This window comes from Rhinoderma darwinii, chromosome 3, assembly GCF_050947455.1.
Source record: "Rhinoderma darwinii isolate aRhiDar2 chromosome 3, aRhiDar2.hap1, whole genome shotgun sequence".
In the NCBI taxonomy this organism is placed as follows: domain Eukaryota; kingdom Metazoa; phylum Chordata; class Amphibia; order Anura; family Rhinodermatidae; genus Rhinoderma; species Rhinoderma darwinii.
The window spans coordinates 15,595,594-15,611,996 of record NC_134689.1 but is presented as its reverse complement, the minus strand read 5'-3'; the positions used below and the strand labels follow the sequence as shown (position 1 = coordinate 15,611,996).

The following is a 16,403-nucleotide window of genomic DNA, read 5'->3' as shown; positions in this document are numbered from 1 at the left end:
GATAATATACGTGGTTTTTATTTTGAAAAACGATAATTTTTTAGCAAGTTATGAGCAATTTTAGATTCGTTTCTTAAAGACCAACTGGGCGTGTTTTTACTTTTGACCAAGTGGGTGTTGTAAAGACGTGTATGAGGCTGACCAATCAGTGACCAATCAGTGTCATACACTTCTTATTGTTCCAGCCCAGCTTCTTTCACTGTACAATCACACTGTGCTGTGGATCATGCTGGGCTGGAACAATGAGAAGTGTATGACACTGATTGGTCACTGATTGGTCACTGATTGGTCGGCCTCATACACTTCTTTACAACACCCACTTGGTCAAAAGTAAAAACACGCCCAGTTGGTCTTTAAAGAGGCTCTGTCACCAGATTTTGCAACCCCTATCTCCTATTGCAGCAGATCTGCAATGTAGATAAGAGTAACATGTTTTGTTTTTTTTTTAAAAACGAGCATTTTTGGCCAAGTTATGACCATTTTTATATTTATGCAAATGAGGCTTTCTAAAGTACAACTGGGCGTGTTTAAAGTAAAAGTACAACTGGGCGTGTATTATGTGCGTACATCGGGGCGTGTTTACTACTTTTACTAGCTGGGCGTTGTGTATAGAAGTATCAGCCACTTCTCTTCAGAACGCCCAGCTTCTGGCAGTGCACAGACACACAACGTGTTCTCGAGAGATCACGCTGCGACGTCACTCACTTCCTGCCCCAGGTCCTGCATCGTGTCGGCCACATCGGCACCAGAGGCTACAGATGATTCTGCAGCAGCATCAGCGTTTGCAGGTAAGTAGCTACATCGACTTACCTGCAAACGCCGATGCTGCTGCAGAATCAACTGTAGCTTCTGGTGCCGATGTGTCCTCACTCGTCTGACACGATGCAGGACCTGTGAGTGACGACACAGCGTGATCTCTCGAGAACACGCTGTGTCTGTGCACTGCCAGAGGCTGGGTGGTTACGAAGAGAAGTGGATGATGCTGATTCGTCAGCATCATACACTTCTATTCACAATGCCCAGCTAGTAAAAGAAGTAAACACGCCCCGATGTAACACACACAATACACGCCCAGTTGTACATACACAATACACGCCCAGTTGTACATACACAATACACGCCCAGTTGTACTTTAACTTTAAACACGCCCAGTTGTACTTTAGAAAGCCTCATTTGCATAAATATAAAAATGGTCATAACTTGGCCAAAAATGCTTGTTTAAAAAAAAATAAAAATTTTTACTCTTATCTACATTGCAGCGCCGATCTGCTGCAATAGGAGATAGGGGTTGCAAAATCTGGTGACAGAGGCTCTTTAAGAAACGAATCTAAAATTGCTCATAACTTGCTCAAAAATGATCGTTTTTCAAAATAAAAAACACTGCTGTTATCTACATTACAGCGCCAATCACATTATGTAGGAGGTAGGGCACTTATAATCTGGTGACAGAGCCTCTTTAAAGTACTAGGGATAGGCAAGTGCACTTTGAAATTACAATTTTTTATTATGTTAAGCTCTATTATAATTGACAATATCATTTAGATTTATTATGTGAATTATTTTATGTAGATAGATATAGTATACAATATACTTTTTGGTTGGGTGTTAGTCCCACAGAGCTTTCGAATGTCTAAAATGCTTTATACTACTTAGAGTGACACCTTCAGGAGGATGAATGTACTACACTTTGGTTTCTTTAACTTACTGCAGGCAGTTTCCATTGGCCAGCTGCTGACAATAATGCCTTGTTGGGCGCACGTTCTTGCATACTCCAGGAAGGTGTGACATGGACAGTGCACGTCCTCTGCACACTCACACATGTCATTCTCACAGATGGAAATGAAGGGATCGGGGTTAACGGCCTGATGACACTTCATGAACACCGGGGATGTTTTCACATACTGACATCTCTGTATAAAGTCCTGTAATAAGAGGTTATAATTCTAAGTATAGCTGAAAATTAACATGGCATAGGGTATGGTCATACATATATACAAGAAGCGAAATCTGGGCTAAACACTGCCGATCATACTGGAAAATGACTTCATGGGGCACTGGTTACTTTTATATATATAGAAGAATGTGCAATCGCGGGGATCGTGTATAAATCTTTCTGTGACTGAAGGAGGTCACAATATTCCAACCAAATTTATCAATTGCTTTTTACCAGATATGTGCGCCCAAAAAAGTTATGGACATATGATAGACTAGAGTAAGACCATGAACAGGCTAATCCATAGTCCCCCATAATTTTGGACTACTGTACAATATATTTATGTCCATGGTACTAAGAAGGTTGGTGAAGACAACAGTTTTTGCTATAGGTCGGAACAATAATGGGATTTTCATGTGAAATAATCCAGAGGAACCCAAAAAACTGGTGGGTTGGCATATCATACTGTGTATGGCCAGTTTAAAGGAACACTAACGCTAGAAATGAATCAGAAAAGTAATCAGGAGATAAATCTACAGGATTTCCTTCAGGTCCTAAACAAAGTCTTGTAGAAATCACAGGTGTTAATTTTCTCCTGATTCCATTCATTTTTGGCTGGCAAATGTCTGAGGGGATAGGGATTTCTGAGGGGTGGGGATTAGTATTTCTGGTCTCCTGTTACAGACAGACCTGTAGGGAAGGCTCCTGCTGCAGCCAGTTGCCTTACAGCCAGAGAAAAGTTTGTGAAATGAAGAAAGGGAGAAATAGCTGATCTCTTAGGACATTTCTTGACTGCAATATGAGACAGGATAGGATCAAAGGAGAGAAAGATGTTAAGGACAGCATTTTTATATATTTTTTAAAAAATTGCAATCATTTGCGTCACTTTATTTCATTTTCCTTTCATTTTTAAGATGAAATGCAATCTTCTAATATAAAGGAAGCTCCTATGGAAACTGAACATTGCCATTTTATTTACATACACTTGCGAACATGTGAAAACCAAATCACTGGATTTTTAAGCCCCCCTAAACTTAGTTTATATATTAGAATGACAAAATATGTCCAATCCAAAGCTTAGTGTAATGGTAGTGTCACAGACCGCAGCCTTCCCTTACCTGCAGACCTCCTCTCTGTGGATGACGTCTCCTTCCCCAGAGACGTCAGCGCATCTGGACGCTATGTCCTGCAATTGCCGCGAGGGAGCGCGCGGGCTGGTTCCCAGCCTTAAAGGGCCAGCGCGTGCATATGTAATTAATGAATTATTTCCTAGACCACCCTGGACTATAAAAAGGGCCCTGCCCTTCCACTCCTTGCCTGAGCATTGTTGTAGTTTTCCCATGTTCATCTTGCAAATGGTTCCTTAGTGTTTTCCTGCTCCCAGTGCTCCCGTGCCCTGCTACCTGTATCCTGTATCCCTTGCTGTGTCTTATTCCCGAGCTTGTTTAGTACTGGAGCCGTGTTATACCGCCTGCTGTTATAGACCACTCCTGGGTATCATCCGCCACGTCTGGCGCAACCTGCCACGCCTGCTGGTATACACCATGTCTGGTGTCATCTGCCACTCCTGATACCATCTGCCACGTCTGGCGCAACTGGCCACATCTAGCCCCATCTGTGCCAGAGCCCCTGCCACCATCTGGACTATCTAATGTACCCTTGTACTATGAACTTGTATGTGGAGTAGCTAGGAGAAGAAACGTGTGGATGGTGCGAGGGGTGTCTTATAGCCTGCGGCAGATTTTCTTTACCATTACGTAAAACAAAATTGGCCTTTATATGTAGCTTACTTGGCGCACCAACTTGTAGGAAATCTTTTCATTAGTTTATTTCTTTCAATTTAATTTCACTTATATTTGGTCATATGTAATAATAATAATAAAACTTTTTTAAAAAAACAACAACCTTTTTCTAAAAATTCCAAAAATGTATTGCGTGCTCGAAGACTCCAGCACTTATAAAATACATCAATATTATTTTTAGCTTTGCTGATTACAATACCGAAAACATCCCTTCTGACTCCTCTTACTGAGTCACCCTTTCCAAGTTTCTCTTGCCAAGATTCACCTTAGCGGATAAAGATAAAGAAAACAAAATTAACTAAAGCAGTGCTGCAGCTAATTGACGTGGATTATAAAATTATATTCGTAACATTTATATAGGATTTTTATATGGGATTTTCCTGAGGCGTAACCTAGAGCTCCTGGGCTCCAGTGAAAAATCTGTAAGCTACCCTCCCCCACCTACATTGTACCTTTGGGTCCCCTCGGTCACACGGGCCAGCTGCGACTGCTTTCACTGTGCTGTGCCCCCTAGAGCTTTGACCTTGGTTTTCCCAAATTAGTGTTCTAAGGATACTGGTAACCCACCGATCCCGGGAATCCTTTCACGTAGAAGTGGCCACAACTGCATAGTCACTCTCCATTGATATGGTATTAATTCTAAGTCTTCACTCACATTGTGGGTTTTTTTGTCTACATTTAACGTACACGCCTGGAAAAACTCCCGACGTATACGTTAAACGTTGTCTGTGACAGATGCCTAATAGTGGCACCAATTAGTTTGATGCTGGTTCCTTCCATCTCCAAGAATATGTAGGTTTAGTCCCAGTTCTGGGTGTATGTGCAGCGTAGGTTCCCACCTTATAGAGGTCGCCTTGTCGAGGCAGGTGGGCTCACACAATTTGATCAAAATGTGCGCTAAGAACCTCCCTATTGTAAGTAGACTTAGCAGTAATGCATATTTATTTATATTTAGTGGCTTAGGTGGCATTAGTGTTTGCAGTGTGATGTCACCATTTTCTTGTGTGCTGTAATAGAGGCACCTGCCACTCATAAACTGTTAAGATACATTTAATGTATATATAATGAACTCTTATGACGCTTTTTGTTAAATTGACACCATTATAGCCTATGGGTGATGGATGGCACTATTAGGCATCCATTACAGGCATACATCACCCGTAGACTACTATAATATCCATATGACCTATACGCCATTAAAAGCTATTGAAAGTTTATGACGTATATGTTAAACAGATTCATACAGTGGCATATGTCACCCATAGGTTCCCATGCTAAAAAAAAATATATATATATAGCACAGTAAATGTTAATCTACTACACTGTTCCATACTTTTTTTTTAAATGCGTGTTTAACATGTGTTTATTTATTTATTTTAGTCGATAAACTTCCAACCTTAAAGGGGTTGTCTAATCAAGACAAACCGTTTTTAAACGTAAGTGGATTCAGAAACCCCCAGCATCCAGCTGTTATCGCGGGGGAAGACCAGGACTGGCCATACATTTCCCCTGCAGTGGCCACTATAGGATAAATGTAGTATTGCATCCTGGTTATTCAAATGAATGGGAAACTATGTAATAGTCTGCCGCTTTAGCTCCTAGAGGGGGTCCCTTCTCTACGTTGTCTATATGACCTATTAGGATATATGAAAAGGGCTGGTTTAATAGGATGCCGTACTGGACAGATGATTTCAGGACATCGTCGGCACATCTTATTTGCTCCAATCCCAAAATAGATTCACAAAACTATGCAAGAAATATTTCTTCTGAGTGGGTCAAAAAGAGAAACTAAACTATTAAAAAGGAGAAAATCAACCGTTCTTATTGTTCGTTCTTTGCCGGCATCTGAGCCCCGGCAAAAAAGTTAAGTGTTTGGGGGGGCGGTGGGGGGAGAAGGAATCTGCATTCCTGGAAGTGATGCCATTAAACAAAGAACTCTATTTACAGAATGTGAATTGAGATATTTTATTCCGAGTTTTGTTAAATGGACGCAACAACAACGGCTGCTGTGAATTCATCCCGCTCCGTCATATCACAGAAAACTTATTATATGAGAGAAATTTGGCCACTGTTCTAAAAAAATGGCAACAAATTGAGAGGGTGTTCCGATGCAGAAAACCTCATTAATTAAATTTTTCTCCATCCTTCCCAGGGCAGTGGTCTAAAAGTGACAATCACTGCTCAGAGCCCTATTTGTGGTTGTCTTTCCCTTTCCCCCAAACCCCAATAAAAGGAAAAGTTGGACTTTGCAGCATGCCAAAAATCAAGACCTTCAGAATTTTGGAACCATAAAAAGTAATCAGTGTTTTTTTTTTCTCTATCATTTATTGTCAGAAATAAAGAGGGATTACATAGAGTGGGGTCTACATGCAAATATCAATATAGAGGCTATGTGGTAATGGTTGAGTCTACCACACCAATCCATCCCAAAACAAAAGGGCCCAGCACCTGTTTGCCGCCAACTTGCCTTTTAAACTCTTTTAGAGGACTGACGTGATCCCCCTTCTGACCCCCCTCCCTTTATTTGCTAACGTTGTAGTGTTTGTGAGGGGAAAAGCTTTATGCCGCTTAGCACCTTCCATGGGCTAGGCAGTGGGACTAGTTAGGCTACCCATCCCCCTTCTTCACAAAAAATTGACAACCAGGTGGTACCAATCCCTTTGTCAATGGAGTGTGTGCTGGCAGTGCCAAAGTGTGTAGTGACATGTCCAAATGACCATGAGAATGGTAACGCCAAGTTATCAATTTATCCATACATTTCCAGGAGGAATAACAGAGGTACAACACGATGCACAGTTCTAAGAAAAGATGCATCACATTTGCTATTTTATGGGGATGCAAGTATTTATTTAGAACATTTAAAAGGCTTTAATGGGAGAAAATGTTAGCCTAAAAAGTAAGAGTCCCCTTTAACAAACTGCAACAAAAAGTTAAATAGATAGATCCCCTGAAGCAATTGCCCAGTCTGTGTATATACATATAAACATTTATTTTGCATATTAATGAGACTAAGATGGTTCAATGTTACTTGGGCACAGAGTCTCCTGGGCCCCGATGCAAAAACGGCAAGAGGGCCCGCAAATTTGAATACTGGTCTTCTCATATGGGACCTCTCAGGCTCCAGGTGTGACCGCATCCTCTGCACGCCTAAGGGCTTATTTAGACGAACGTTGAATATGTTCGTGTGACGGCCGTTAAAACAAGGGCCGTCACACTAACGCCTGTATTTCAATGGGGCCGTTCACATGACTGTTGTTTCAACGGACCATGTGAAGGGTCAGGTGAAATATAGAACATGTCCTATTTTCTCCAGTTTTCACGGATCCCTCCATAGACTCAAGTCTATGGGGATCCGTGAAAACGGGGGGCAACGCGGACGTGAAAAACGGCCGTTTGCACGTCCGAGTTTTCCTACATTCGTCTGAATAAGCCCTTATAGTTTAGGCATAACTAACTTAACATAAGGTTTGTAACCGGCATACCTTCTCTGCTGCTTCAGATGAAATATTGCATGTGTTACTGGGAGGATAAATTCTTCTACATCTCTTATCACCACCATGTAGTGCCCAGGAATTGGCAAATTCATAACTCTTTTCAGCCAAAATACCTGCATTAAAAAAAAAAACATCAAACAAACAAACATTGTATCAAAATAATGCAGTAAGGTTGCTACATTTCAGGTAGAAACATATTGGGCCAAATGATAGAACTTAGCCCTGATGCATTCTCAACTCTTACAGCTCTGCTACATCTGTAACTCACCTACATCTTGCAAATACAATGAGCTAGCACTACAGGGTTCATAGAGCCATATAAACAGGACACAGGCAGTATATATGAATGTTCACATCCCATCATATCACATCGTGTAAGCTATGAGTCCTACCACCTAAGTGACACTAGAGGAAGCACCTGTCCAGCAGTCTTAAAGGGGATTTCCACCCGAAGCCTAAAATTGGCCAAATATTACTAATTCATGAGTTGGAGCAGCAACCAAAGTTTGATTATTCCATTTTATTTACTTACGGAGATATTTCCATTTTCCTATGGGTTGTGGTGGACGTTTTTCAAAACGGGACAACAGGAAGTGCAGCCATATTGGTTGTCACTTTTGAATAGGATTCTCAGAAACTGATATATTGACATTTTTTCAGCCTGCTCAATTAATGATAACTTAACAATTTTGCCTTCAGTTTATTCAAAAGTGACAACCAATATGGCTGCACTTTTTTTGTCGCTTTTTTCCGATGCCACACAATCCTTTTTATATGTCAGAACTGAGGGTACAATGGCACAATGCTTCTCCTTCCTCCTGACAGCCCCAACAGTGCCCATCAGAGACGTAACTTGAAGAACTTGTGTCTTCTTCTGTGGCAGAGGGACCTTTGGGCCCTCTCAGGCACCAGGGAAGGGTGTTCCCCCTAGATCTACACCCCTCAGGCCCATGAGGTCCAATAACAACCCCATTTGAAGCTGCCGGCAGCAAAGACTTGTGGGTTATCTCACTAATAACTAACAGTCCTTCCTTTCTGATGATGCCACCTATATGGGCAATGATGACATCATAGTCTACAAGACAAATAATGTAAATGTGCACTGTTCTACTACACAATGTACTGTATATCCGGAAAGCGGTGGGCCTCAAAATCGTTTCCTCTGATAGACCCCAGGCTCCCCTGTCATACTCTGAATAAACTCAAGATAATCCATCACAACCGTTTCTCTTCCAGCACCCCATGGTCACCCGCTCATGTTTTACATTCCTTCCTCGAACCTGACGAGAAAGTAAAATCTTGAAGAAAATAAACATTTAGGTCTTTCCTTTCCTTTGTCTTTTGACGTCACTACTTCCTCTGCCTGTTCTGTCTTTCCTGTATCTAATCTACATTATCCATACTTGCCATCTTCTTATCTAGTCTAAACCATCTTTCCAACTAAAACTAGAAAAAAAATCCCATTACATAATTGTAAAAACTGGTTTACTCCCTAGAATTTAACCCCATTGTCGCCACAGGCATTTTTTATATTTTTTTCCGGTTTTTTTAGGGAAATTTCCAGTCTCAGAAGTCTCTGAGCAGCACTGCAAAGCTTCCAATAGTCACCGACTTGTTGCAGCAGCTGAAGAGCCACACGTTGGAGGCCACTAGTCTAGAAAATACCATGCCCACCTACCATTTATTTTTATTTTTTTTAAAACAGTGGGATTTCAAGCTACTGGACACCAACCAATGTCCACTTCGCACATGTATATATGAATTTAAAAAAATTATTTTAGGTGGAATTCCCCTTAAAGGGGTTGTCCAAACAGAGGTCGGTTTTTTTATACTGATGACCAATCCACAGGATAGGTCATCAGAATATGATCGGTGGGGGTCTGACACCCAGACCCCGTACCGATCAGCTGTTCTGGCTGCCTCCGGACACAGGAAGTTATGCAGTGGTCGGTGCCGGAAGCAGATGGCTCCGGTCACAGTATATCGGCCTTGCCCAGTTACTGCAGCCCTGCTCCTATTCAGTTGAATGCAGTATAGCTGCTAGACTATGACTGGTGCGATCTACTTCCGGCATTGACCACTGCATAGTGGATAGGTCATCAGTATGAGAAACCGCCCACTGCCTGGACAACCCCTTTAAGTTTTGTGACAGATTCTTTGATAAACCGCTATCTTTCCCATCTGGGCTCCTTCATGATTATAGCTAAAAATTAGAATCTTTATTTTACCTTCTTGGGTCATAAAATCATCTTCTGCAAACTGGTTGAAGTTCCCACATAGTCCACATGTCCTGTTAAAATGTTCATTGGACAGTATGATCTGTATGTTCCCACTGACATCGATTTTCACCATTATACCATGTTCTTCACTGGAGAGTTTATAGTATCCAGCCTCATTTTCCAGGAAGATCCCATTTGTGGCATACGGCATGGTAATGCTGTGAAAGGAACAGGAAACCAGGCATTTAGTAAACATCATTTACTGTCACTCAACACATGGGTGGTCAAAGAACATTTTGTTCTTCCAACCTTTCTCTCCTATCTTATCATTGGTATTTTTCTAAAATTGGCTACCAGCTGGGCCAAAAACTTTGTGCCAAAAACATTGGGCCAAAAGCAAAAACATTTGGTTAAAAGCAAAAACATCGTGCCAAAAACATTTGTCAAAAAAAAAAAAATAGAGTTGGTATCCAGCCTAATTTTCCAGGAAAATCCCATTTGTCGAATATGGCATAGTAATGCGGTGAAAGGAACAGAAAACCAGGCAGTCAATAAACATCTTTCGCTCAACACATGGGGGGACACAGAACATTTGATTATTCTAACTCTTCTCTCTTGTGTCATCGTTGGTATTTTTCAAAGATTGGCCACCAGTTGGGTCAAAAATAAAAACATTGGACCAAAAACAAAAACATTGGGCCAAAAGCAAAAACATTGGGTTAAAAGCAAAAACATTGTGCGAAAAACAAAATATGGAGCACATGCATGCACCAAATTTATTTTGTGTTTTGGCCAATTTTTATGCCTGCCTTAAAATTTTTGAAGTGTCCAGAAAAAGGGACAAGGCTAAAGGGAGTCATAAAATGTGTCAAATTTCTGAAAGGTGTAAGCAAATTTTTTTTGCACAAAATATTGTAGTACATGTCCACAAGCCATGAGGTGCTGCACTAAATTTATAATACCTCATGCACCATTTAGATCAATTTGGCGATATTTGTCCCATTTTGCCGGTTTCTAGCAATAGACTATCACTTCGAATGGTGGCCAGTCCCAATCATATGCATTTCTGCATGTCCAGACTCATTTTTGATAAATTTTGTATTTTTCAAAATACCATTTGCTTGTTTACTGCTTCCACTGGTGATTGAATGCTTTTAGCTCTGCTCCATTAGGGTACATGTATGATCTGTGATCCCAGCCTATCTATATTATCTAATGGAAATCATGGGTAGTCTGAAATTCACCTCCTGTCTCATTAGAGGTTCAAAATGCTGATTTATGCTGTAGCTCTGCCTTTTCAGATAGGCTGTAGTGTATAAGCATAAGCCCTACACAAGTTTACTGGGAAATCAGTGCATGGAGAACTAGGCCCTGTTCACACATGTATTTGACGCATATTTTGGTGCGAAATACGCCTCAAAAAAATCTTGATTAAGCTTCCCATTCAAATTAATGAAAAAGTGTGCAGTAACATACAAAGCGTTTTTTTACGCAAGTGTATTTATAGAACTGTCGTGTAAAAATAAAAACATCAGGGCAAATCTTTGACGCGTAAAACGCTCTGAAACAGGCCAAATGTTACCATAGTCAATGGGAGTCCTAATTACACGCCAGAAAAACGCGCAAAAAGCGCACACAAAAGGCGTCAAAAACATGCGGAAACGCGCCACAGACTCCTGTATTTTAAAAAGCGCTACACAATAAGGCTAGCGTATTTGACACGTTTACACATCTTTTTTTTTTGAGCGCCGTGTGAAGATGCTCCGAAATTCTGTTACAGACTGGATAGAATTCCAATATATTTAAACATCTAAACCACCATTGATACGAAATGTTATCAATAAAGGAGTGGGTTCAGGAGTTATGGAATACTCTGCAAAACTGCTACATTGTATTATGTATAGTGTAGACTAGGGGCTGAGGGGGTGGTGCATGACACAATTCAAAGAACACCAATCAGAGAATCCCTGTGTCATGCTCCGCCCCCTCATGCCCTGCACTAGTTATAACACAGTGTATCAGTTATACGTCAAATGTCTTTAACACAAAAACAAACCCTAAAACGTAAACAGGTTCTCCGCTTTGGATAATCCCTGCTTGTTAGAAGGTCCCCTCACAATAAGCTGATCACAAAGTGTCCTTCTGCTGGAAAATCCAGCGATCAGCTGTAATCTGTAGGAAAACCTGGCAGTAAATCATATATTTCCCTGCAGCGCCACCACGGGGGAAATAATTAAAGTGGTTATCCAGGGACCAAAAATTGCTTTGCATTCATATTTTTATGTAAAAAGAAGTCACTTACTAATGTACTTTAATTTAAAATTCGGTACTAAAGCGTGCCGTTCAAACTCGGTGAATTGTTCCCGGAAGTCCTGTAGCTTTTCGAATATTGATGATGCCCCAACACTTCCTGTGCTGTTTGTGTCGGCGTGTTATCAATGGCATGACCGCAAGGGACTGGCACATTGCTTATTGCTGGAGTCCCCGAGCTAGCGCTTTGCTCGGGACTCCAGCACTCCTCCCGACATTTGGTCAGTGACTTTCAGGGGTTTCCTATCTCTGGAGTTCCCGAGCAGAGCATCAGCTGGCGCTCTGCCCGGGGACTCCAAACGTCACTGTCCATATATGGACAGTGACGTCCGCAGCAGTGCTGGAGCCCCATAGCATCAGCTGATGCTCTGCTCGGGAACTCCAGCGATAGGAAACCCCTGAAGTCACTGACCATATATGGACAGTGACGTCGGCAGCAGTACTGGAGTCCCGAGCAGAGGATCAGCTCATACGGCACGATTTAGTACCAAATTTTAAATTAAAGTACATTAGTAAGTGACTTCTTTTTACATAAAAATATTAATGCAATGCAATTTTTGGTCCCCTGATAACCCATTTAACACAGTGTCCATACAAGTCAATGGGTTGTCTGTGTAATACAGGGTAAGAGAGAGTCGTTCTTTGTAACCATTCTCCAGTCTGGCCAAGAGATTAGGACCCTGAACAGAGGACTCTACTCTGTTAACTTTATTAATAATAGGGTATATGAAAATGGGTTTCCTAAACTGGACAACCACTTTAACCAATATCTAGTTCTAACTAAAAAATATAAGAGGAGGTGACATTACTGTACATGTGGAATTTCAAGGTCAACCATAGAAAAACTGGGTGTAGTTCCCAAAATATAATTTGTTTGGGAAAGTGACATTTCCATGTTTGGCCATTCCCGTTTCACTCTAATGTCCCAATAGGTCTTCCATAATAGAAGGTCTTCTCTGTTCTAGTCCAGGTCCAGTAATTAACAAATTGAGTCTGAGAATGTTCTGGTCAACTATAGTGATATCAATTCTCACATATATGGCCACTGCTATATTTATAGACCTATCGGGTCATTTATTGTCGTTGTTTTATCCTTTTTCTTACCTTTTCTCTCCTTCCGTTGCTGTCCCATCCATAAAGATATGAAGGTCATAATATTCTCCCAGATACATTGATACACTATTCTTTTTACCATTTCTGTAGTCCACTGAAAAGATATTACATACCATCATCATCCATACAGTATATACATAACCTCATCATACATGCAGTCATTACACAGACATGTGTAATTACACGCCGATTACCAGCTCTTAAAGGGAACCTGTCACGTTGAACACACTGTTCAATGTAAAGGTAGCAGGTTGTGGAGCAGGAGGAGCTGAGCAGATTGATTTATAATTTTGTAGGAAAATATTCAGTATAACTTGTATTTCATTTATTTAAATTCCTGCTCATTCCAGTGGGCGGTCCTACTTGGTGATTGACAGCTATCTCTTTATGCACACTAATACAGGGAAGGTTGTCACTGATTAGGACCGCCCACTGGACTCCTAAGCACCGGAATGAGCATGATAGACTGAATCTTTTCTCACAAAACCTTATATCAAGCTGCTCTGCTCCTCCAGCTCTATAACATGCCTCCTGTAGATTGGACAGCATGATTGACATGACAGGTTCCCTTTAATCACTACCTGTGAGTAGTCTGCTACTAGCTCTATATCATTTAATTAATCGGGGCACAATAACTGGACCTCCAGGCATTATTGGATACGGGGCACCATTTGGACTCTTCAGCACACGAGTGCTGTGGCTGAAACCATGTGATGTCTCTTGGCCAACCAGGCCGGGGGACACCATAATTAGCATACAACCCTGAATGGGAGCACCCGCTGAATCACTTTATAGAGAACATCTTCAAGACGCTTTTTATATGGAAAAATAACTTTAAGAGCTGGTAATCTAGATCGAAACGCGTGTCACATGTGTTATGTGTTGAGATTTGAATACAGATAGAAAGTTGCCCATGTACCTTTCAAGTATGTGTCCTGGGGCAAAATTAGCTTTTTCTAAAATAGCCAAAATCATTCATGACAAAACAGACTTCACATAGTATAATAGTTGGACCAGCTTATGATGCTATTGTGGCAAAATCAACATCTGCCTATTCTCTGGGCGAGATAAAGGTTGGTGAAAGGCCCTCGGCAAAAACTGTTAGAGGTCCCCTTGCCAGTGACTGGACTTGATAATAGTAGCAGGATCTGCTACATGTCAGTAAGATCTGACATTAATCTAATACTGTATGTATAAGAGCAGTCCTATAGAACGGAGCTCCAACCCAAAACTGCATAATCCCCTCCTGTGTGGTGGAAGTCCCTGAACATTTGTCCCCTTTTGCCATGCCTATAAACCAGCCTTTCCTATGTGGTTATCCATCATTATGAAGATGTATAATAAGATGAATGAGTACATACTCACCTAGTAGTGAAAATGAATGCTTGTGACAGTCCCCAGCCAACACGTAACTGCAGTCCCCAACAAAATCATAGAATGCTCCATCAAATGATCGAACGTGATTTTTTCCAAAAAGACTGCATCTTGACAACAGGGACCAGTCCGGTTTACCAAATACATCCAGAGCTGTTCCTATATATATATAAATAGATATATATACAATAAAAAACAGAAATGATACAATTATAACTTAAAATGTACATATTGTATCTTCAACTGGGTGAGAGCGCTATAAAAAGTTGCAGCTACATTATTATAAAAGAACAGTACGGTATTGTTATTCTTGCTTTTTTATAGTCATAGACAAAAGTAATTTGTGTGTGTGTGTGTGTGTGTGTGTGTGTGTGCATGTGCGTGTGCGTGTGTGTGCGTGTGCGTGTGTTAATATTTTAGATTATACTTTTTAGTACTTCATATACATAGTGAATGGTCATTTTGCATTATTTAATGTGATTTGATTTTTTTTCCAGTCGACTGTGCTATTGATTCCGTCGAATAAATGGAAACCTGCCGGAATGGTGACAAACGGAAACCATTAGCAATGTTTCCGTCACCATTGATATCAATGGCGATGCAAACGGAAGCTAAGGATTCCATTTGACTTTCCGTTGAGGAGTTCACCCGACGGAAACCTCCGACGAAACCCCTCAACGGAAAAGCCAACGCTGATGTGAACAGACCCTTAGCCTAACTTTTGCAGGTCTCTTGTATTTTTTTTTACAAAAGCTAGAAATGTAGTATGCACAAAATAAATTCAAAAAATGTTTCCAGTTTTTTTATATAATAAACAATTAGCATACCTGGCAGAATCATGCAGACCAACAACAAAACGATCAATGGCAGACGAGGCATCTGTTAAAAATATAAATGTTTTTATTACTATTATTATTATTATTATTATTATTATTATTATTATTATTATTATTATTATTATTATTATATGGTGCCAATATATTCCACAGTGCTGGACAGTAATAGGGAAAAAAACACACATATATATATATACCATGGGGGGGGGGGAGTGCTATAGGAACCACACAAAAAAAGTCACAAAAGCAACATAGAAAAACATCCAATATAGTCATAAAAATCCGTAAAATTAAAATTGTGTATAAGAAACAATAAAAGGGTTAGGAAAAAAATTGTGATTTTGCTGCTATTCTTTTTTGCATTTCTTTTGGATTTTTTTCTTTACTTTATTACAGTAAACATTTATTCATAAAAAAAAAAACACTTTGTAAACCACGGTAAGAAACCTGAACTCAAGAACCCTTTAATCGTATTTTTATCAGAATGTACTTCTTCAAAATAATCTATTTTAAATAAAGCCGTGGCAAATATTTAAACATCATGCAGCTTTTTCTAGGATTATTTAAGTTATTTTAGAATTGAAAGTACATTTTTGGGCACCCATATTCATATACTACATGGTGTATAGCTATACAATAAATATTTTTTTCAATATAACTTCTTTTTGTCGTTTACTGATTTAAATTCAATCCATAACACCGATATGGTAAAAGTGGAAGGTTATTGTATAACAATGTATTTAAGAAAATAATAATAATAAAAAAATTATAATAAATTAATAAATCAGTAAATGCCAAAAAGCCTTTAAATATATATATTTAGTATATTATTATTATTATTATTATTATTATTATTATTATTATTATTATATAGATATCCTCCCTGTAGTGTTGTCAGGGTTCCTTTTCCCTGTCATATACAGTATAAGCGCACAATAAAATATGCATTACAAATCATCAAATGGTCAATTACATATTAAGTGCAAATATTTTATTTTTTAAAAAAAATGTAAATCAATTCTTGAACTCCTTTTTGCCATTTACTGATTTTAATTCAAGTTCTTATAAATCAATATATTTGGCATTTGTAGCACAGATAGGGCAAAAGCTGAAGGTTATTGAAAGAAGTATACAATTTTACTGAAAAAAGAAATTTAAAAAAAAAAAAAAAAAAAAAAATATATATATATATATATATATATATATATATATATATATATATAAAATCAGTGAATGACAAAGAAATTAAAGTGATTTAAAAAAAAATTATAATTATTGCCTAGATATTCTCCTTATGGTGTCATATATAGGTGCACAAAAAA

At 39.5% G+C, this 16,403-nt stretch overlaps 1 protein-coding gene across 1 annotated transcript in view; it reads right to left on the bottom strand.

Moving 5' to 3' along the window:
* The window catches only part of VWF (von Willebrand factor), a 115,082-nt gene that overhangs the window by 98,414 nt on the left and 265 nt on the right, over window positions 1-16,403 (bottom strand). Inside the window, exons 2-7 of the mRNA XM_075856019.1 lie at window positions 15,073-15,124; window positions 14,237-14,404; window positions 12,863-12,965; window positions 9,458-9,666; window positions 7,218-7,342; window positions 1,706-1,922 (exon numbers count right to left, since the gene is read on the bottom strand). Of these exons, the coding sequence (XP_075712134.1) occupies window positions 1,706-1,922; window positions 7,218-7,342; window positions 9,458-9,666; window positions 12,863-12,965; window positions 14,237-14,404; window positions 15,073-15,124 (874 nt within the window). The remainder of the gene's footprint in view (window positions 1-1,705; window positions 1,923-7,217; window positions 7,343-9,457; window positions 9,667-12,862; window positions 12,966-14,236; window positions 14,405-15,072; window positions 15,125-16,403) is intronic.